This window comes from Coffea arabica, chromosome 1e (genome assembly GCF_036785885.1).
Source record: "Coffea arabica cultivar ET-39 chromosome 1e, Coffea Arabica ET-39 HiFi, whole genome shotgun sequence".
NCBI classification, from domain to species: domain Eukaryota; kingdom Viridiplantae; phylum Streptophyta; class Magnoliopsida; order Gentianales; family Rubiaceae; genus Coffea; species Coffea arabica.
The window spans coordinates 47,295,776-47,317,820 of record NC_092311.1 but is presented as its reverse complement, the minus strand read 5'-3'; the positions used below and the strand labels follow the sequence as shown (position 1 = coordinate 47,317,820).

At 35.4% G+C, this 22,045-nt stretch overlaps 3 protein-coding genes and 1 long non-coding RNA gene across 6 annotated transcripts; 2 read left to right on the top strand and 2 right to left on the bottom strand.

The window, feature by feature from the left end:
• Window positions 1-2,630: 2,630 nt before the first annotated feature.
• LOC113708324 (vicilin-like seed storage protein At2g28490) lies at window positions 2,631-5,160 on the top strand. The gene is made up of 5 exons (XM_027230787.2): window positions 2,631-3,156; window positions 3,556-3,749; window positions 3,836-3,916; window positions 3,992-4,396; window positions 4,513-5,160. Exons 1-5 carry the CDS (start codon window positions 2,793-2,795, stop codon window positions 4,993-4,995), a joined length of 1,527 nt encoding a protein of 508 aa, XP_027086588.1. The 5' UTR covers window positions 2,631-2,792; the 3' UTR covers window positions 4,996-5,160.
• Window positions 5,161-6,114: 954 nt separating this feature from the next.
• On the bottom strand, window positions 6,115-8,863 carry LOC140004115 (elongation factor 1-alpha-like). Of its 2 annotated transcripts, none has more exons than XM_072059284.1 (3): window positions 8,721-8,863; window positions 7,417-7,902; window positions 6,115-7,328 (listed from the first exon to the last, which is right to left on the bottom strand). In XM_072059284.1, the coding sequence occupies exons 2-3, from the start codon at window positions 7,876-7,878 to the stop codon at window positions 6,441-6,443; spliced, it is 1,350 nt and encodes a 449-aa protein (XP_071915385.1). In that variant the 5' UTR covers window positions 7,879-7,902; window positions 8,721-8,863; the 3' UTR covers window positions 6,115-6,440. The 2 variants fall into 2 exon arrangements, with proteins under 2 accessions (XP_071915385.1, XP_071915379.1); XM_072059278.1 differs by having other exon boundaries at window positions 7,417-7,895.
• Window positions 8,864-12,006: 3,143 nt separating this feature from the next.
• LOC140021552 (uncharacterized) lies at window positions 12,007-13,189 on the bottom strand. Of its 2 annotated transcripts, none has more exons than XR_011825408.1 (3): window positions 12,955-13,189; window positions 12,747-12,848; window positions 12,007-12,470 (listed from the first exon to the last, which is right to left on the bottom strand). It is a non-coding gene; the product is annotated as an uncharacterized lncRNA (long non-coding RNA). The 2 variants fall into 2 exon arrangements; XR_011825409.1 differs by having other exon boundaries at window positions 12,747-12,832.
• A 2,584-nt stretch (window positions 13,190-15,773) lies between these two features.
• On the top strand, window positions 15,774-19,041 carry LOC140019047 (uncharacterized). The gene is made up of 11 exons (XM_072071529.1): window positions 15,774-15,779; window positions 15,902-16,022; window positions 16,124-16,210; window positions 16,310-16,360; window positions 16,538-16,657; window positions 16,754-16,816; window positions 16,917-16,979; window positions 17,061-17,138; window positions 18,140-18,224; window positions 18,390-18,437; window positions 18,913-19,041. Exons 1-11 carry the CDS (start codon window positions 15,774-15,776, stop codon window positions 18,992-18,994), a joined length of 804 nt encoding a protein of 267 aa, XP_071927630.1. The 3' UTR covers window positions 18,995-19,041.
• Window positions 19,042-22,045: the final 3,004 nt, after the last annotated feature.

Genomic DNA, 22,045 nt, shown 5'->3' with positions numbered 1-22,045 from the left:
GAGCGCTTTTCTTATTAGTAAGTTGTTTCTCTAAATATAAGGCATGGGAGATTCTTTTGGTGTTAAAATTTTGGGATAATATCAGAAACCTCCCTTGAGGTTTCTCTTAATATCACTTGATACCCCTGAAGTTTTTGAAATATCATTTACCACCCCGAATAATTGTAAAAAGACTATATTAACCCTCATTTGACACATAATTCACATATCAAATAAATGAAAAAAAAAATAAAAAAAGTCGCTTATTTCTCTTTTCTTTTTCTCCATCATTTTCTCTTACTCATTTTTTAGATGACTATGTAATATTTTATTTATAAATTATAATAGATTAAATTTTTTTATCTTTTATTTTTTGTAATTGTGATAAAGTGGAGTATGATTTATTTGCTTACTTTGAGTTGATTTTTAGAATGATTGGTACAATTTAATTGTTTGGGCAAGGGTTCAAAAGATGTTGAAAAAAATATAAAAGTTCATAAGAAATCGATTTTGAATATATAGAATTAAATTGGTGCAAGTGTATTTCTTTTCAAATATTTTTTTTTTTTTGTAAATTTATATTTTCACAGGGTATAGCATTATGATGTAGTACTATAAGAGATTGTTTTTTATATGATGGTTTTCTTGAAATTAACAAAGTGGATTAGGAATATTTTTATTTAACAAGTGAAAGGGTAGTTTAGGGTTTATAAAAATTTTGTAACATAAATAACAAAAGTAAGGGAGGTAAGTGATATTTTTAAAACCTTAGGAGTGCCAGGTGACAATAAGGAAAACCTCAAGGGAGGTTTCTGATATTATCCCTAAAATTGTTTGTCACGCTTTGTTATTCCTTTTTTACTCTCATATAGGTAAGGATTTACACTATATAACCATTACAAACAATAATTTTAGTAACTTTAATAATTTTAACTTCTAATAACTTATTTTTTATAAAGAAAAAAACTCTCAATAACTTCATTATACGAAAGTTTTAATTTTTTTTTTAAATTACACGTCCATGGAGCTAGGGCTGTCAACGGGCCGGGTCTGGGCCGGAATTCATTATTCTAGATCCGGACCCGAATTACTATACCGGACCCGGATCCGACCCGTTTACCCGACGGGTCTTTTATTATATGTTCCGGATCCGGATCCGAGTCGGGTCTACCCGAACAAATTTAGCAAAATTTATAATTTCTAATAAAAATGAGAAAAAAATATATTTGTAAACTAATTTCTAACTAATGCAAAGAAAAAACCAAATAAGAAAAGAAATCAAATTGAGTTTATTCAAATACATCACCCTAATCAAATTATATTGATAAATATATATTTTTTAAATTATTAATTCATTTATATCCGGATCCGGGTCTAATACAAGCCGGAATACTATATTCCGTATCCGACCCGTTTTTTTGTTTGACAAAACGGATCCGGATCCGGATCCGGATCCAGGAAACGGAATTAAATCCCTACCCATACCCGCAATAATTTCACGGATCCGGGTCTAGACCCGACCCGTTGACAGGCCTACATGGAGCATGCTTTTCCTACTAGTTCCCGATAATTGTTCTCCTGAATAACGAATTCACAGTTTAAAATATATTTGACCAAAAAGGTTAAACGAGATGGTCAATATGATCCATTTGGTGGTTTTTCCCCCCTCCATCAATGTGTGCCTAATATTGACAAAATTGATCAGACTGTGGTGACAAGTTCTTTTATTACTTGTTTAAACTTATTTCAACTTAGAAAGCTGTAATTATTTCTTTGGATCGAATGGTTTCATTACAAAACTGGAGTTCAGTTAGCAACAATTAGGAATTGGGACAAAATTGGGCAAAGAATGGCTGCCCTTGAATTGGAAGCTTTGGTTTTGTGTCCACTTGATTATTTATCGAATAACTGGTGCAAGTATCTTACCTGTAATATTTGCCCTGCTAAAACAGAAAATATATAGAAAGGCAAAAAATATATATATATACAAAGGCTGAGAGGACTAACAAAATGATATATACTATATTTTTTGGGAGTGTGTTAAATGATAGATTTGTTGAGGTGTATTTGCCTTGGTACATTACCATAACATTTTCCCCATAGGTGTTACTTGTAAAAAAAAAAGAAGCACAAGGTACCTTACCTAATTTCCTATTTTTGGTACACAAAAGTGAATAATAATATAATCATGATGGCAACTGAGGACCCTTATTCAATCCCACCTGCAATCTCAATGGCCATTTCTCAAGCAAGTATTCATTATGAAACTGTAATACCAATCATTATTTCTCTCTTGAAACTGATAAATCATCGACCTCAACGAACTGCAATTGATTCAGGAATGCCCAAGAGGAATTGTAGTATTCAGGAAGGAAGGAGACAAGTGACAAATATGACATGCCTTCAATGAAGAACTCACGACAGAAAAATTTCAAGGCCTTTGGGCCTTTTCTTCCAAGTTTTAACTGGTAATAGGTAATTAAGCAGTAATAATAGACCAGGGAATGCAGGAGAGGAGTGGTTAGAAAGACTTCGTCTCGCATGCAGAACGGATATTTCTGGGTGCATGCCCCGACGCTAGTACTGTGGCAAACTGGCTACTCCTGGATATTGCCAGCAAAGCCTTGAAAACCTGCATGAAAGACACCTGTTACTCCTCCCTCCCTTCTCACTCGTCAATCCCCCTCTACTTAAACCCCCTTTTCACTCTCGCATTTCACACAATCAGAGATTTCAAAGAGAATGAGGGGAAAAAAAAACCCAAGAAAAAGAAGAGCAGTAAACAAAGAATTCAGGAAAAGAAAAAACTGAGCATGGGAAAGATTTCTGCAGTGTTTTTAGCTTTATTGGTGGTGTGTTTTGCACTGGTGGCCACTGTTGGTGGTTTCTATAACCAAGATGAAGGGGGAGCAGGGATCGGTGGAGGAGGAAAAGGAGGAGAGAGGGAGGAGGGCGGTGGCGAAGGAGGAGAGCCTGGGGTGGGGGGAAACAGCAGGTTCTTGTTGCGGGAGTCACTGGATGTGGTGAGAACTGATGCTGGGCATATGAGGGTGATAAGGAATGGCGGTCATAGACTCTGGAGAAGTCCAATGCATATGGGCTTGATTACTATGGAACCAAACAGTCTTTTCATCCCTCAGTATCTTGATTCCAATCTCATCCTCTTCGTCCGTAGAGGTATTCTTTTGATCTCTCAGTCCCTCTCAACTCTCAAGAGTTTCTTGGTTGTGAACTCGACACTGTTAGACTACGTCCTCACTTACTTATATTGAATATCCTTAGAAATATGGAGCTTAGTTTATCGAAAAATTGAAGCATCAAATGAAATTGATATGATCTACTACTTAAGGATTTATGTTCATATGTTTACGGCAAGAGAGAACTAGAGAAGTTTCTAGCTAGTCCATGATTGTGTCTCCTAGTAACTATCAACGTAATGACAAAGTGTCTCATCTTCTTCAGTTGACCAGCTGTGCCATATTGGGATGGAAACCTCTTATTAATTATGTTTATCATCTCTGTAATTGCAAATTGGTTTAGATGATTTATGTTTTATAAACGGATTTGATATTTCAGGGGAAGCAAGAATTGGACACGTCTACGAGGATGATTTTGCAGAAAGGCATTTGAAGACTGGGGATCTGTATAGAATTGCATCTGGTTCTGCATTCTACTTGGTTAACGCCGCAGAAGGCCAGAAGCTTTACATAATCTGTAGCATTGAAACGTCCGAGAACTATGGATGGCATTGGCATCAGCATGGCTTCCGGGTTACTACTTCTGTGTTCTGTTTCGATTTTATAGCATGATTATCTGTTAGCCGTGTCTTAATTAATCACACATGATCTGTCTGCAGTCTTTCTTCGTCGGTGGAGGAACAAATCCCACATCTATACTCTCTGGATTCGATCCTTTAACAATGTCGACTGCGTTTAATGTAAGTACAAACCTTAGAAATGTTTCCTAAAACAATCATTGTTGCTACCTTTTCTTCAATAAATTTCTTCAACAGGTCTCAGTGGATGAATTGAGAGATTTCATGACAAGGCAACATTTAGGCCCAATCGTGTATTTATCTGATTCTAGTGCACCAAGCATGTGGTCAAAATTCTTGGACCTAAAAGAGCATCAGAGGCTAGCTCACTTGAAGAGAATCGTGCATGCTGAAGAAGAGGCAAACCAAGACGAAGAGCAGCCAACTTGGTCATTCAGGAAGCTATTGATATCAATCTTCGGGGAGGAAAAGAATAGAGATGATGACACGAGAGGCAGAGGGAGAGGCCCAGAGGCTTGCAACATTTACGAAAGAAAAGCCGACTTCAAGAACGATTATGGATGGAGCAAAGCCGTGGACGAAAATGATTACTCTCCTCTTCGCCACTCTGATATTGGTGTCTACCTCGTCAATCTTACCGCGGTAAATTCTTTTCCTTTGCTGCACCCCTTCACGCATTTCTTAGACTATATATATGGCTTAATATTTTGTCAAGACTGTATTATGGTATCAAAGTGCTATTTGTTCGATGAATCTAGGGATCAATGATGGCACCCCACGTTAATCCAAGAGCAGTCGAGTATGGAATAGTTTTGAGAGGAACCGGTAGAATCCAGATTGTCTTTCCGAATGGAAGTTTGGCAATGGATGCACAAGTGAAAGAGGGAGATGCATTTTGGATTCCTAGGTACTTCCCATTCTGCCAAATTGCATCAAGAGCTGGCCCGTTTGAGTTCTTCGGCTTCACCACATCTTCGCGAGACAACCGGCCCCAGTTCTTGGTAGGAGCAAATTCACTTCTAGATAACATGAGGGGACCTGAACTTGCAGCTGCATTTGGTGTGGATGAGGAAAGGCTCGGAGAAATCCTCGACGCTCAGCGCGAATCCACAATCTTACCTTCTTCACCTGTTGCACCATCGGGCGAGGGCGAGCCGACGAAGCCTAGTAGTAGGGAAGAGAGAGCTGTACCAAAAATGATCAGGAGCTTTGGCAGTGACATGATCATGGGTTTTGATTAGAATTTAGAAGGGTTGTTTTTTGTCACATTGATGCTGGAATGATGCACACCATTTCACAGCACACCACTCCTGTGTTCGGCTTTTGCCTTCTGTTTTGGTTCGAATTCTGTCTTCAGTTGTTTCTGAAGACTAGGACGTGAATAAATCTGTGACCACTTTTCAGCATTTTCTTTCTCTCTCTCTCTTTTTTTTTTTTAATTGTTTTGCCTTTGTGTTCGGCTCTGTGTGAATAAAATCTGAGGCTTTTGGACGAACGGCAATAATACTACTACCTTTTGGATAAGTTTTCTTGCAGTTATTGCTTAACCATCAGTTTTCCAGCTCTGTTTTCTTCGGATTCTGAGAGGAGGTGATACCTTTATTTTGAACCCTTTTCTTTTCTTACGTCCAAAATGATACTAATGATCTATATAAATTGGAGTGTAAAGGGTGATATATATATATATATATATATATATATATATTTATATAAATGTGTGTGGTTCTCTTTTCAAGATTTCTGGCGTTCCTGAAAATTCAACACTGTTAGTTTTGGAAAATAAACCTATGTACCGAGTCATTATCTGGTTGATAAAAACAATATACAAATTTAATAATTTATGCAAACACATCTGATATGGCCTTGCAAAAACCTAATACCTCCTGTTGCTAAATATAATAATAATAATAAAAAGGTCCTCAGTTATAATAATAATAATACAAATATTATTATTATTATTATTATTATTATTATTATAAAAAGGTCCTCAGTTAGAGTCATTGAAGTGAAAATTGGATAATCCTGCATCTTAAACTTAAAAAAAAAAAATTCTTCACCTTAACCCTTATTTAAATGCTAAAAGTGAGCCCATAAAATGTCACCGCCCATAATGGTAGAACCTTTTCTATGATAAAAGAAGTCACTTTTTTTATAGCCAAACTAGTTGCACAACAATGGAAGCACGTTTTACAACTCCTATAGAGAGTTATACAATGAATTTAAAACTCCGATAGAGTGTTTTATAATGAATAAAGTGCTCTGTTTAGATTAACTGTTTTTGAGTATTTTTTAAAAATTTTACTGGAATAATATTTATGAAAAAACATTTTAAAAATATTTGATATATTGTATGAATGAGATATTTTTTAAATTATTTTTATTTATATATTACTGTAACATTGTATTATTTTTGAACTGCCTGGAATTATAGTAATATACTCCAAAGCACCTCAAACCACAAACATCCAAAAGCAGAAATCACAAAGACTCGGTTTTGTAGGATCTGCCACCGTCTGTCAAGCACCCAATTCTGAGAGAGGCTAGCCAGTATACAGGGCAGAAAACTACGACACAACAAATAAAACATAGACAAAACTACTGAAGCAGCACTTGAAAAGTTTGCATGACATGATTTATTGTAGTAGTAGATTTCATTTGAGGGCCGACCAGCATGAACCTGTACGGTTCATTTGGCACCCTTCTTAGCAGCAGCCTTGGTGACTTTGGCACCAGTAGCATCCTTCTTGTCAACAGCCTTGATAACACCAACAGCAACAGTTTGGCGCATGTCCCTAACAGCAAAACGACCAAGGGGAGGGTACTCTGAGAAAGTTTCAACAACCATGGGCTTGGAGGGAATCATCTTGACCAAACCCGCATCACCATTCTTCAAGAACTTGGGCTCCTTCTCAAGCTCCTTGCCAGATCGCCTGTCAATCTTGGTCAAGATCTCAGAGAACTTGACAGCAATGTGAGAGGTGTGGCAATCAAGGACGGGGGCATATCCATTGCCAATTTGGCCTGGGTGGTTCATGATGATGACCTGGGAGGTAAAGCTGGAAGCTCCCTTAGCTGGGTCATCCTTGGAGTTGGAAGCAACAAAACCACGCTTGAGATCCTTCACAGCAACGTTCTTCACATTGAAACCAACATTGTCACCAGGAAGTGCCTCTTGAAGAGCTTCATGGTGCATCTCAACAGACTTAACTTCAGTTGTCAGACCAGTTGGACCAAAGGTCACAACCATACCAGGCTTGAGAACACCTGTTTCAACACGTCCCACGGGGACGGTTCCAATGCCACCAATCTTGTACACATCCTGAAGTGGGAGACGGAGTGGCTTGTCTGAAGGCCTCTTGGGCTCCTGGATCTGGTCAAGAGCCTCAAGGAGGGTTGGGCCCTTGTACCAGTCAAGATTGGTAGACCTCTCAATCATGTTGTCTCCCTCAAATCCAGAGATAGGGACGAAGTTTATTTTGTCAGGATTATATCCGACCTTCTTCAAGTATGAAGACACTTCCTTCACAATTTCATCATAACGTGCCTTGGAGTACTTGGGAGTGGTGGCATCCATCTAGGCAACAAAAAAGATTGAAGAGAAGTTAGAGATAAACAACACGCCTGCAGTATTTGTGTTTAATATTACACCCCCAGGAGCTCACCTTGTTGCAGCAGCAAATCATTTGCCTCACACCAAGGGTGAAAGCAAGCAACGCGTGCTCACGGGTCTGACCGTCCTTAGAAATACCAGCTTCAAAACCACCAGTGGTGGAGTCAATGATAAGGACAGCACAATCAGCCTGAGAAGTACCAGTAATCATGTTCTTGATAAAGTCACGATGTCCAGGAGCATCAATGACAGTGCAGTAGTACTTTGTGGTCTCAAACTTCCACAAGGCAATATCAATGGTGATACCACGTTCACGCTCAGCCTTGAGCTTGTCAAGCACCCAAGCATACTTGAATGACCTCTTGTTCATTTCAGCAGCTTCTTTCTCAAACCTCTCAATCACACGCTTGTCAATTCCTCCAAGCTTGTAGATCAAGTGACCAGTAGTGGTCGACTTTCCAGAGTCGACGTGACCAATGACCACAATGTTGATATGAACCTTTTCCTTACCCATTCTGAAGTGCTAGAAAACTGAAAACTAAACACAGTAAATACTTTTATCAGCTAACATTCAAAATCCAAAAGAATTTGACTGAAAACATAACATAGAGTACATATACATTAGATGCAACTTTAATCATGAAAATTTCCCTCAAACCATTATAGCAAGCATGTCACACTATAAATTTCTAAAACATGCAAAGTTCTAGATCCAAATAAAAACTCCTATGTAACTGATCGCAAACAATTTACTGCATACAAGCATGACAGATCAAAAAGCAACCAATATCTCAAAACATAAACATGACTCGAAAAATAAAACGACAAACAGAAAGCAACGAAAAACTGATCCACTTCCCAAACGAATAAATCAGGTCGGATAGATATATCAATCTTCTCACCATCTGAGTGATTGACCAACAAGAGCGCATACACCAGACAATTGACGCCCGTAAACAAAAATTAACTCCACGTCAATGAATCACAAAACGACCAATTCACACAATTCATCAAAGAAAATAAACCCATAGAGCATTGAATTTTCACATGCGTTGATTTTAATCATAGAACAGTAATCAATAGCTCGACCAATCAACATCCATAGGATCAAGAAAAAATCGGCTGTATTAAAGGTTATAAAAAAAGGGAAAAAATCAGGAAAACTAAGGCAAAAAAAAATCTACAAAATAGTCATAAACTAAAAGAATTAACATGCATCGATTCCTAAATTCATTTAGGAAGAATTCTAGCATTTGTGAACATCTACTGAGAGTACAAAAGCTCATAGACATGCATAATCAACAAAATTACGGCAAAAAAATGCTGAAATAAACGAGATATGAGCACAGATCTAGCCTTGTCGAAGACAGCAGGCGAGAGAGAGCTGCCCTTTTCTTTTGAACCCTTTTCTTTTCTACCGTTCAAAATAATATTAATGATCTATATAAATTGGAGTGTAAAAGAGTGATATGTATATATATATATATATATAACCTTATCCTTACAATATATAGGAGGCACTTCTTCTTTAGTGTGCAAAGCTACTTTCATCTGCTCTTCCAGGGACTTTGGCGTCATTTTCTACTCTATATATATTTTTTTTTGTCAAACATTTTCTACTCTATATGTGCCACTCATTTTTGTTGTCTTATAAATGTGTAACAACCACAGATTTTTTTAGTTGATATTAACATTTCTATCGTTTGTACATTCATTGTTCCTTTGTATGCCCTCAACAGATTCTTTTTTTAATGGTTCTTCGACTTTTATTAAGTATATATATGAAGTTGACGTTTGACCAAAAAAAAAAGGGACTTTTATCAAGTGGCCTTTTTAATCAATTAGTTTGACAAGATTGCTCTGTTAGATCAACAAACACTTTTTTGGATATTATTTGGATTGTAAATTATTTGGATATTTTTACTGTAGCACTTTTTATGATGTGATGTATGTGAGATAAAAAGATAATTGGAAAGATAAAAAGGTGTGTTGAAAATTGTAATGGTGACGTAACCAAATAAATTTTGACAAATAATCCTCTATCCAAACAAATTGCAGCCTCCAATTTACCATTTCCTCCTCAAAGATGCCTTTCTTATGGATTATGAGATTTTAGATTGAGGTTACCATTGGAAAGTAGATTTTCTGTATCCACTTGCATGTATCTGCTGATTCAACAGGGTTATATGCGTGTATTGACCTCAATATGAAGACACGTACAGATGTGTTGTTCTTCATGAATTTGCTTTGTTCTGCTTTCTTTCACCTCGGATTCGTTTGCTTCATTTGCATTTTCGGTGCTGGTACCTTTTTCTCTTTGTTATAGATATGTTAAGATTTTACTTTTGTTTCACTCTCTTTTACATTATTCCGTTATATTTGTTCAATGAATAGCTACTAATCAGTTGTTTACCTCTTGGTTTCCATGCTTTGCTGCTGCATGCTTCTGTTCACTGTGCATTTATGGTTTGCATGCATGTGTTTTTATCATTATTTTTCTTCTTCTACAGCAACTGCTTAATACTTTTGGAGATCTTTTGTTCGGTAATATTTTCTCTGCTATATTTACTTACTTTCACTGCAATTTCCTGCACCTGCATGGTTGCATCAAGTTTCATTCGTATTCCTATCCATGTTTTCCCAATGATTATCAACTAAACTTCTGCTTGTCTCATTTTTAGCCTTATGATGTTTATGTGTTTACAGCTTTCATTTTTATTTATCATCTGCCAGTTTTAGCCAGTACTATTAAAGTAGTTGTGGTGTTTGGGAATTTTACTTGTAAAGCAAGTGTATTTAGCTAGACCATAGGATGAGTAGTCATAGCAATAGTCATAAGTTAGCTGCGCAAAAAGCTATTCGTAATCAGAAGTTAAGGGAGAAATATGCTATGTTATCACCTGTGGAGAAAGAACTGCGTAGTCTCAAGCAGATAGAGGCCTATCGAAAGAGGAAAGCCAAAAAAATCTGGCTAATTCATGTCATGAAAAAGAAACCAATACCAGAGGTGTCATTTTGCTCTGCCCCGACGTGCGAATTACTCCTGATAGAGGTGCAGATGCTATTTACTGTACTCACTTATTCGAATTTAGTATTAATCTCAATTTTTATCTGTATGAATGGTGATTATTCAATGTCATTGTTTTTCCCTTATAAATAGTGGATAACGAACCTAGCAAATGCTATGAAGAATCCATTAATGCTCAGAATATATCAGCTAGCACCAATGTTGATGACCAATTGAAGGGTGAGATGTCTTTATGTACTCACAAGTGTACTATAGTGTGTCCACCAATCCTTACAGTCCAATACACACCAAAATGCAGGTTCATTTGCATAAGTACAAAACACTTTTTCTATTTTGTGATCATTATTATTTACTAATTACTCTTATATAGCAGGTCAATCTCCAATTTGCACCAACAGTTATAACTATATTTCTGATGTTGTACAAAATACACCAGGTTTGCCATGAACAGTTTTATTCTTCGTATTGTTAGCTGATGTTACTCTAACAATCATTTTAACAAAATGTCTCAGATGCATTCATTTGTATTTTTATAGGCATTGCTGTGGTGCCTTCTCTAAATCATGTGATACAACCAAATATCAATGAGACTAATGTTTCCATTAAAGGTTTATCATGCATATCATTCAGTTATGAACTTACAGTTACACTTAAAGAATTATCAATCCATGACTTTCAAGGACAATGAAGATATCAGAGATGTTCTGGAAAATCAATTCAAGAAAAGGACCATGTTAACACAGTTTTTCTATATAAATGCAACTGATGGCTTAGCAAAAACCTTAAAATGTACATATAAAGAGTTTCTTGAACATTTCGTTTGGCATCCAGATAAGAGGTACTGGTCAGCAAGGAAACAAAAGATTGTATTGGGAGAATTGTTGCAGCTAATCCAAATGAAGAAGAGCGTTATTTTCTACGCCTGCAGTTAACAAATGTTAAGGGACCAACTTCATTTGATGATCTGAAAATGATAAATGGTAAATATGCAACTAGCTTTCAGGAAGCAATAATGCTCAAAGGATATTTTGAATCAAACAATGCACAAGAACAATGCCTTGAAGAAGTAGCTTTGTATCATATGCCACACAATTTCAGGAGATTTTTTGCCACATTATTAGTACACTTTCCGCCAGCAAATCCTAGACAGCTTTGGAAAAAATTTGAGGCATTCTTATCTGAAGATTTTTATCGTCGATCCGATATGCATTCTGATCAGATACGATTCAAAGTTCTTTGCAAAATAAGTAAGTTTTTACAATCAATGGTCAAGAATATCAATAGCTATAACTTAGTTCCACAAATTCTGAGGTTTAATGAAGCAGATAGAGAAACCAGGGGCACTATAAGTGAGACTGAGTTTATAGTGTCAGATGAAGATATTGCATCCATTAATCGACTAAATATGGAGCAGAAACTCGCAATCGACATTATTACAGCTTATGTATACAATAATCTGAAATGATCTTTCTTCTTAGATGGACCAGGAGGGATGGGCAAAATGTTTTTATATAAAGCTTTACTGGCTGATATCAGATCAAAAGGTTTCATTGCACTAGCTACAACATCCAGTGGAGTTGCAGCATCTATTCTTCCTGGAGGACGAACTGCCCATTCACGCTTCAAAATACCGATCAATATGGACATAAGCAATATGTGTACAGTTAGCAAACAGAGTGCATTAACAAGATTACTTCAACAGGCAAAGCTAACAATATGGGACGAAACTCCAATGAAGCACAGAATAGGAATCAAAGGAGAAGACAAACTACTGAGAGAGTTGATGGACACCGATGATCTTTTTGGAGGCAAAGTCATAGTTTTTAGGGGTGATTTTCGTCAAGTACTTCCAATTGTACTTCCAAAAGGATCGAAGCCCTATTTTTTAAACAGCACTCAACAAAAGGATAAAGAAGGGACAGCTCTAGAACAGGAAGGAGAAGCTAATTACGTTGAAAAGGAACAAGACACTGAAATAACCTCAGTCAACCAAGCAGAGGCATCCATAAAAGCTAGAGTGGATGACTGCTTGCTAACTTCACTGAAGCTAACTGAAAGTCCACCAAAGAAGCAACGCACTGCAAAATTAAGCGATGAAGACTAATCTCAATAAGCTTCTCACAAGAATTTCTGCTTTTGCCATAAATGGAATGCATGTGTAGTATGGACTCCATCTACACCTCTAATGTATGTATAATAACTTTTGTAAAAGACAACTAAGAAAATCACTTTATGTACTTATCTAACTCTTTTGATGGTAGATAAACTACCAACCGATCTAAACTGAAATTGGTTGGAGTAGGATCTACCAAAGACCGACTCTTTATAATATATATTTAAAGTGTTCTGCTTACCATTAAAATCCCTGCTCATGCTACTTAGCTTCAAACTCCATAGCACTGCGAATTGCCTCTTCCTCCTCCCGCACTTCATCACGCATCTGTTCAGCAATCAACCTTAGAAATGACAGATTCCCATGAACACATAAGGCACGTTCAAGAATCGGTGTCCACTCAGAAACCTATAGAAACCCTTGAAAAGCTCATATATTTCATTCCTTACCGCTACAACATTAGCAGCTTCACGAATCCTACGATCAATAAAAGCATTCTCCAGACTTTCATTGTTAGAAACATGTCCCGGCCCCCATCAAGTGCCATCTGATTCATCTGATTCACCAAATCTGGATAATGATCCTGCACAATAGGCAAGCGAACACGATTATACTCCATTTTCACAAAACACCAAACTTACCACACAAGTAGAAGCAAACTAACTCTCTGCTAACAAGCTTAAACTTATAAAAAAACTTTCAACTTTTACAAACACATTATGTCTGACCACTCTAATTTATAAAAAAACTCTACTCAGTTAAAAACAAGAGTACTATACACATGTGAACAAAGAATCTAAGAGTACAAAAAAAAAGACAAACAACCATTGACAATACACCTTTAGCCAAAAAGATATAGCAAGAAAAATTTGTAGCTTCACAAATATCTATACAAAAATTTCTAACACACAATAATGATAACTACATCCTCAGACAAATTCATTCCCTTGACCATTTATTCCTGATTCTTGGCTAGCATAATATTTTAAGCTTTCTCCTCATTTCACAATAGCTACCCCGTTTCTTCTTTTATCTTACAAATGCTCATTAGGCCACCACATCATTAATAACTTCATAAATGAAATAACTACTTTAATTATTTACAGTTCTAAACTACAATACGTATTTATTCCTATATTTTACAATTAACAACATAAATAAATAAACATAAATACATACATATATACATATATATATATATATATATATATATATATATTTTAACTTTACATTCCAATGTATCAATTTTTGCTTAGTTCATTGAATCCATGAGTCCATTTTCACAACTTACTTCATTCCCTCACAAGTTCAAACAATAATTATCATACCAATTTCAAACCATTATTTTCTAAAACTCTTGTGTAAAATTTAATAATATCATTTAAAAGTTTTCACCATACTACCTTTTCAATTTTCACCCCTAATTCTTTCAAATATTTACTTTTACCATTCAATTCATGATCAAATTTTTTATAATAAGTCCAACAAAACAAAACAACCCCCAGGCACCCCCCGCGCCTTGCCCAGCAAGACCACCTAGTATATCCTTTTATATATATAAGAAGCACTTGGCCCTTCTACTGTTGCTGGGATTTCGAGTGCATCGGGTGCTTCGGGCTCTTGTACGTTGCAATGCTGGTTTGTACGTTGGACTGAAGCACTTGGTGTTTCTACCGTTGCTCGGATTTCGACGCTATCCCCCTGCTCCAGGCTATTGTACGTTGCAGTGCTGGTTTGTACATTGACTCATTGAGTGCTCCCACTCCTGCTTCAGTGCATTTGGACTGCTGGTTTATTGGCTGTGGGCTGTGGACCCCGCCTTGATTATTATTTGTATAGATAGATGGCTTCTGTTGTACTCCAGAGCTGTGCGGATGGGAAAGAAAAAAATGCCTCTTCTCTTGGAATTATAACTTCACTTAAATGATAAATCAAGTTTAAAATGTGAAATGCGAAAAAAAAAACCACGAATTTTATTAAATTACTCAATTGAAATGTAAAAAAAAAAAAGAATTTAAGTTCAGACCAGAAGTTAAATTCATAGACTTAACAATCATGGAAAAAAACCATGTTTAAAATCTGCAATATGGAAAAAAACCAGGAATTTAATCAAACTACTGAATTAAAATCCAAAAAAAAACCATCAGAATTATGATAAAACCATTAAAATCATGGAAAAAACCATTAAATTTTAGATAAAAGCCATTAAAATCATGGAAAAAATCAAGAATTATGATGGACATTAGAATTGGAGCTCATAGATGTAGAGATATTACATACATTTCTAATATGAACATGTATATTTATTAAACCATGAAAACAAATCAAGAATTATGGTTGACATAATAATTGGAGCCTATAGATTTAGAGATTAGAGAAATATTAAATAAATTTTTTATATAGAAATGTATGTAAGTGATAATATGTAGATTTAGATAATAATAAATTCTTTTTTTTTTCCCGGAAACGTTAGAATGATAATATATAAATTCAGATATTTTTAGATTTGTGATAAACATGAGATATAGTCTACTCCTGAATCTTGACCAAGGAGCTGAATCATGTGTCATAAGGGTTAAATCAGTTGTCTGCCACTACCTTTTGTTTTTTACTGTTTTGGCCATTCAGATGCTTATTTTATGGACCAGTTTCCTCCTAAGGTTGGCTCTTTTTGTCATTTGGAATTCCTTTGCCTCGGTTTTCCATATATTTCTTGTTTCTTACTAATGGACGACGGATACATAGCAAAGACAGATTTCGTGCAAATAGTTTCCTACATTCATAGAACCAGTTTACCTGCAAATTATAGTACATCTTACAGCTTCCTTGAGATTAGCTATTGTTTTATCCTCATCCAAACTTCATTTAGATGAGCTATTCGTTTGTTTCATGATAGTGTATATTTCTTTCATCTCAATCTCTACTCAGGTGTTCGAAGTTTCTTATAATACGCAGTAGCAGAGGTGGTTCGATCAGCTTCATCTGCTCTCTCCATGGAGGTTTTGTACTCTTTCCCGTTCGTTTAACTGCTTTTCTGTTCTGCCTGAATATATTTAGTTCATAGCTCGCTCCTTCTGTACTGAGACCCTTGCCGCATTTTACGTAAATAATTTGTCCCTTACGCATCACCGGATATACCTGTTTACGCATATATATACAAAGAATATATATATCTGTCCGTATGCCTACATTCTTCTTTGTCTGTCTTTGTTTCTGCCTTCGTCTGCGTATATAAAAAACATGAGCTGCTCTAAGCTATGGATAAGAGATGATCGTAAAAGGATAACCGAAATCGTAAAAAGAGAGAAAAATTTGCTGCTCTATCTGTCGAAGAGAAAGAGGCTCGACGCAAAAAGAATAGAGAGGCTTCTAATTGGAAAAAATCGTTGAATAGAGAGGATTATAATTGGAAAAAATCCTTTCCAAGTCTCCTTGCCACAGCAATTTCAACAGGCTTCTAACTCACCAGCTTCTGCATCTATTATACGTACCCTTCCTGCTGAACAATGTTCCTATGGTACATGCTAATCCAAAAACTCTTATTATATTCTCATAATCTGTCTCTTCATGGTTTGTTCATGATAATCTGTCTATTTCTCTTGCTTCGTTGATGGTTAGCTTTGAATAATAAAGTTACTAGACCCTTTCCTTCTCCAACCTTCAAAGACAAGGGAAACGTTCTTGGAAATATTGGTTGTAATCAAGGTTAGTGACAATATTTATTCTTCTTTGTCAACTTTTCTTACAATTTTAACCACTATGTTTACGTATACTAAACTTGGTATTTTTCTCCATGACCTTCAGCTGATTCACGCAGTCAGTTCTCATGCTCTGATTTTACAGAACACTTCAGAGGTACTATTTCTATCTACCATGAATCAATAAATCCACCTCAACTTAGCTGTATATGTTTGTTTGTTTCCTGCTACATTGTAGTGATTTAGGCTGTCCATTGTTTCTTATCCTATTTCAATTGCATTTCCTTTTTTATAATATCCATGGCACCAGTCCCAACTCTATTTATTGTAATAGGTGCTTCAAAACCTGGTATCCGAATTTCTCAGTCTCCAAACAATAGTGGTGAACTACCTTATACTGAGTCGGGTAAAAAATTGAAGGACCAGATTTCTTCATTCTCAAGCTATGAGAAAGGTACATGTCATACTTTGTTTTCAATGCATTCTTGATACTGATATTATAAACACTATTCTATTGATACAATGATCTATTTCCAACTTTCATATGCAGGGTCTACTTCTAACTCTGTGACACAAGATACATGTGTAGCCACTGATATCACACACAATGCAGGTGATTTAAGCTTTAAAATTAATCATTGATTGTTGTTCATTATATACAACCATGAACATTATTATCACCAGCTATATTAGTATTCTTCTTTGATTCTTAGATAAATCATTCATATGTATGAACTGCTACAAATTCTTGACAGAAATAGCAGAAAAAACTTCAGGTGATAAATCTTCTTTCAACTTTTTCAAAAAAGTCCTGGTTCCATTGTCTCTAACAATCTGATGGACTTTATTTTTAATAGGTTTGTCAGCTCTGCTGCCAACAAACCAGGTGTATGAACTTCCTCATAATCCCTCTGCTAAAACAAGAAGAAGTGCAGGTTACTAGCTTTGATGTGAAATTACTACCTTCTGTGTAGAAGATCTCAAATTAGCATATCACATACTTAACAACTGTCATAAGGTTGTCATTTTATTCTCAATTTAGTTGTATACCTACAAATTTGTTATTTTTGTTCCATGCTCATAGACTCTATTTCACTCTCATGTTTTGCAATAAATCATCTGTAAACTAATTTCAGATTAACAATTGATTAAATAATCAGCTCATTGAAACATGCTAAACTCTTTAATTGCTTCTGATATGACTGAAAATGCTCCAGTATTTCCTATGGCAGGCTTTCAAAGCTGCAAAATCAGCTTCTCTGACTGGTTCATAATATCACGCTGACATGCATAAGTAATAGTTCCATTATATAATCTCAAGCCACTTCTGTTCATCCAAATACCTTGTTCATATTTGTACCACTATGTATATGAAGCTTATGGCTTCTGCTTCTGATTATATATAGTTGAATCATCCAGGCAGAAGTCATTCATCAGCAAAACAAGTGAAAGCTATTAAGAACAAAAAGAAAAAAAGCAGATGTATACATTAGAAACTACTGGTTGTTCCTCTTCTACCTTCTTATTTTCACTTCAACCTTTAGTTTGGCTGAACTAATTGCTAATTTTATAGGTAACCAAGCTGTCGATAGAGTTCATGCACTCCAATTTATTAATGATCAGGCATATACACTATCTGCAAAAGCCTTTTGGTCAAATTGGTGGTCGCATCAATGATAGTTTTAACCTTTCAATTAGATTTGACAGCACGGTTAAATCATTGTTTGCCATTACCAAAACTTTGTTACCGTGTTGCCCTTCTAGATGCTGATTATGTGGATCCTTAATACCTGACCTTAACCATTTTTGTAATTTCATACTTGTTGGTCTTTGGACGCCACTACTTCTTGCATCTCACTGATAATGATGCATTGATGCGATAGTGTGTATTTGATAGACAAATGAAGTTTCATGCAAGTTCCTCTGTATATTCAAGGATCAAGCTACTTGCAAATTTCTGTATATATTCAAGAAGAAGAACTCCCAGGGGTTTTCCTTCGCTTGTTTAGGAGAAGAATCAGGTATTCTTTTGTTTTCCAGAAATTTTTTTCACTTCTCCTCCTGGTTTTTCTTTGCTGGTTTTTTGCTCACTTGTTTCAGGTTTATCTATTTATGTTCATGTGCAATATTTGGTATTCAGCTCTTTAATGCCCATGTGCATACTGTGTTCAACTTTCTTATCTTAGGTGCCAGTGGATTTGCTTTTGTTATCTTGGTTTGGTATATCAATGGAGGTATTTTGCTTCTTTTTACGTATAGTTCACTTTCTTCACATGCATGCTTAGTATGTTAAGTTTTGGGGATCTGGTTTTCAAAATCTGTTTTACCCTTTGATCCACATAGCCTGCAACTCTTGCTTTTGGAGTATGCGTGATCATCTCACTCGCCGAGAAACCGCTTGTCATGACTATATTCACAAGTGACGGCTTCTTGTGCCAGAACTTGAGAAAATATTTCTGCTTTGTCTCCTGCTTCTTTGTTTTCTCTTGTGGTTCTTGGTCTTGCTCTTTTACCCCCCTTTCTTGCTATTTGTTTTGTTCAAGTAATTCTTATTGCTACATCTTTATGTATCTATTTTCCTTAGGATTTTTGTGCTTCTACTTTTCTTTCACCTTTTTTTTTGTGAAGACTTCTTTGCCCAGCAATTATATTGTTATCTATTCTCATATTTTGTTCATATTTTTTCCTTGAATTTAAACTTTTGATCAGGTGGGATTCTTTCATGGAGGTTGTGGATTTTCAGCAAATATATCTATATGTGATGGTAACGCTTTTGTGTATTTTTTTTTAAATATAGTGCTGACAATAGTTAGTTTTGGTACAACTCTTTAGTTTGTTCTTTGGGCTTTTAGAGATATTAGCTATGATAGTTTTCCAATTTTTAGGTCTTATTATTTTTGTAAGTGTCACGAAGCATCTTACGCCTCAGCCAGGAGCTGGTGGTTTTGATACTCCCATTTCTGGATGAAAAGAAGTCCAGTGATAGAGGTAGAGGTTTTGTTGTCTTAATCTTATGTTCTAAATTAACCCTGAAATTTTTACTCCAATTTCATATGTATTTGTTAATTTTTGGGTATTCCGTGTAATTGTTGAGAAGGATGAGCATTTTCGAAAGCTAACGAAGGGAACACCTCCAGGAACAAAGCAAGGAACCACAGTTCAGGTGGTTCTTCTACTGGCCTTTTGGATGTACAACATGTGCTTATTTTTAAGCTATTAATTTGTGTCAAACAACCCGGTGAATCCCTTGCAGAAAATTTACAGAGGACTAGAGAGTGAACCAGACTTGCAATGCAGGATCCTAAGGTGATGTCATGTAAGAATAATCTGATCTACAAGTTCTGCGATGTTGTGAAAATTGTGAGGATGTAATCATAAACTACTATTTGATTAGTGCTTGGAAATTGCAGAGATTATAATCTTGTTCACGATTCCTATTTGATCATTAGGTTGAATTTGGTCTCCAAGTATTTTTGCATTTACATCTATATTTGTATTCTTTCATTGTTATCTGTCATTGTCTTTTGTAGTGCTTCCATGTTTGTGCAGTATTACTAATTAGAAAGTTTGTCACCGTAGAATTTGAAGTTACCAAATGCTTCTTATCTGATATCGTTTCTCATCTTTATCATGTTGTTTGAAGACTTCTAAATAGAGATTGACATTGTAGGATTTCCACATGGATCGTTGTAAATTAATTCACATTGTTTCCGGTTCTATTATCTACTCTTATACATTATCATTGAAGCCTGTTGATATAGGAATATCATACTTTGTGCAGCTTCTAGATCTTTCTGTTTGAATGATTCAATGTGACTATCCCTAAATCAACTTCTACACATTACTGTGATCTAGAATAACTGATTGGCTGGTTTCAGAGAGAATGTTTGCCAGCCCTTGATCCCAATCACATCCAAGCAATGGGTTTTTGCTGCTATAGCGAAAGAAGTAAAATTCCTAACTTATTGTCTTTCTTCAGTCCCCAAATTTTCTTCCTCACTAAAATATTTTAGTTTATTTAAAAAATTCAGCTACACTTTAGCATGAGGATTGTAGTACACACACTTTGGTAATGAAGTTGAAAGCTTTGATCTCATTTGCTGCAAGAATCAAGTGGAAGTTTTTCTATAGCTTGCTTGTACTTCTGCTGTGAACTTGTACTTTAATAGTAGTTGACAAGATAGTTTGCATACCATACTGAACTGCATTTTTGAATCTTAAATGATTGTGTAATGAAGAAAGGAAGGTAAAAATTGGAGTTGATGTGCAAATGCAGTGGGAAAAACGATGCAAGAAGTTAAACGTTGCAGGAGACCTGCCTCTATGAGTGGCAAAATCCAAATTACAGAAGCTTGAAGAAGGGGTGTTCTTGGTGAGAAGGAGTTTCAGTGGAACTCATAAGCTTCTGGATGAAAAGCTTGAGGAAAGAGTAGGTACACAAAGCATTGAAGAAAGGAAAAAAACACCAAGATCAAAGAGTAGCAAGAGAGCACCGAAGTATCTTGAAAAAAGGAGGAAGATCACAGAATTCATTTCCGCCAAATGAGCTGATCTTGTAAAAGCTTGTCCAGAAGAACTTTTTTTGATCTTTGATCTTATTTTGCGATTGAAAACTTTCTTTTACTTGATGATAGTAAATCACATTTGTTTGAGGGCTATTGCATATAATATCATCAGTTTAATCTTATTTTGCACAGTTGGTTATGTATTCCTCGCTACTGTTTACGAAGTTTTTTCTCTTAATTTATTTTGCCTAGGAATATCAGAATCGAGTTTGCTTCTAGCTCTGCTGGCAAACGAAAAAAATAAAGGGCCTAAAAAGAGGCGCCTGATGGAGTTCACCCACTCATTTTCCATTAGCCATACAATCTTATAATCCATATGCGGAAAAATTGTCCACCAAAATATAAACGACCAAAATTTTTTAATAAAACACCTGGCGCCTGCGCATTGCGCAGGGAAGCCTCCTAGTATATATATATGATTCTCTTTTCAAGATTTCTGTCGTTCCTGAAAACTCAACACTGTTAGTTTTGGAAAATAGACCTATATACCGAGTCATTATCTGGTTGATAAAAACAATATCCAAATTTAATAATTTATGCAAACATCTATGATACGGCCTTGCAAAAGCCTAATACCTCCTGTTGCTAAAATAATAATTATTATTGTTATTGTTATTATTATAAAAAGGTCCTCAGTTAGAGTCATTGAAGTGAAAATTGCATAATCCTGCATCTTAAACTTAAAAAAAAATTCTTCTCCTTAACCCTTATTTAAATGCTGAAAGTGAGCCTATAAAATGTTAGCGTCTGTAATGGTAGAACCTTTTCTATGGTAAAAGAAGTCGCCTTTTTTACAGCCAAACTAGTTGCACAGCAATGGAAGCACGTTTTACAACTCTGACAGAGTTTTTTACAATGAATAGACGACTGCTCAATGTGAATTAGCTATTTTTTGGTATTTTTTAAAAATTTTACTGTAGTAATGTAAATGAAAAATTTTTATAATAAATTTTTTTAAAAATATTTGATATATTGTATGGATGAGATATTTTTTAAGTTATTTTTATTTGTGTATTACTATAACATTATATTTGAAAAACTTATTTTTGAAAAAATAGCCAATTCTAGTCCTAGTAAATTAATCAATAGAGAGAGAAAAAAAAGGAATCCAATTATTTGAATTATCTGTAAAATGTCATTAACTAATTTCTTATGGGTTTAATTGGACATTTAAATTGACATTCAACACTGTTGATATACAAGGAGCTGATTGTTTTTAATACTGGTAGTGTTTTAACTTTTCACAGATCATTTAAAAAAAAAAAAATTTTTGTCCA

Excerpts from the sequence above, each read along its gene's own strand:
- LOC140004115 (XM_072059284.1), bottom strand. The coding sequence starts at position 7,878 with ATGGGTAAGGAAAAGGTTCATATCAACATTGTGGTCATTGGTCACGTC. Across the intron at positions 7,329-7,416 it reads TGATTTGCTGCTGCAACAAG|ATGGATGCCACCACTCCCAA; the intron begins GTGAGCTCCTGG and ends TTTGTTGCCTAG.
- LOC113708324 (XM_027230787.2), top strand. The coding sequence starts at position 2,793 with ATGGGAAAGATTTCTGCAGTGTTTTTAGCTTTATTGGTGGTGTGTTTT. Across the intron at positions 3,917-3,991 it reads CAATGTCGACTGCGTTTAAT|GTCTCAGTGGATGAATTGAG; the intron begins GTAAGTACAAAC and ends TTTCTTCAACAG. Across the intron at positions 4,397-4,512 it reads ACCTCGTCAATCTTACCGCG|GGATCAATGATGGCACCCCA; the intron begins GTAAATTCTTTT and ends CGATGAATCTAG.
- LOC140019047 (XM_072071529.1), top strand. Across the intron at positions 16,211-16,309 it reads AAATATTGGTTGTAATCAAG|CTGATTCACGCAGTCAGTTC; the intron begins GTTAGTGACAAT and ends CATGACCTTCAG. Across the intron at positions 17,139-18,139 it reads TAAAACAAGAAGAAGTGCAG|GATCAAGCTACTTGCAAATT; the intron begins GTTACTAGCTTT and ends TGTATATTCAAG.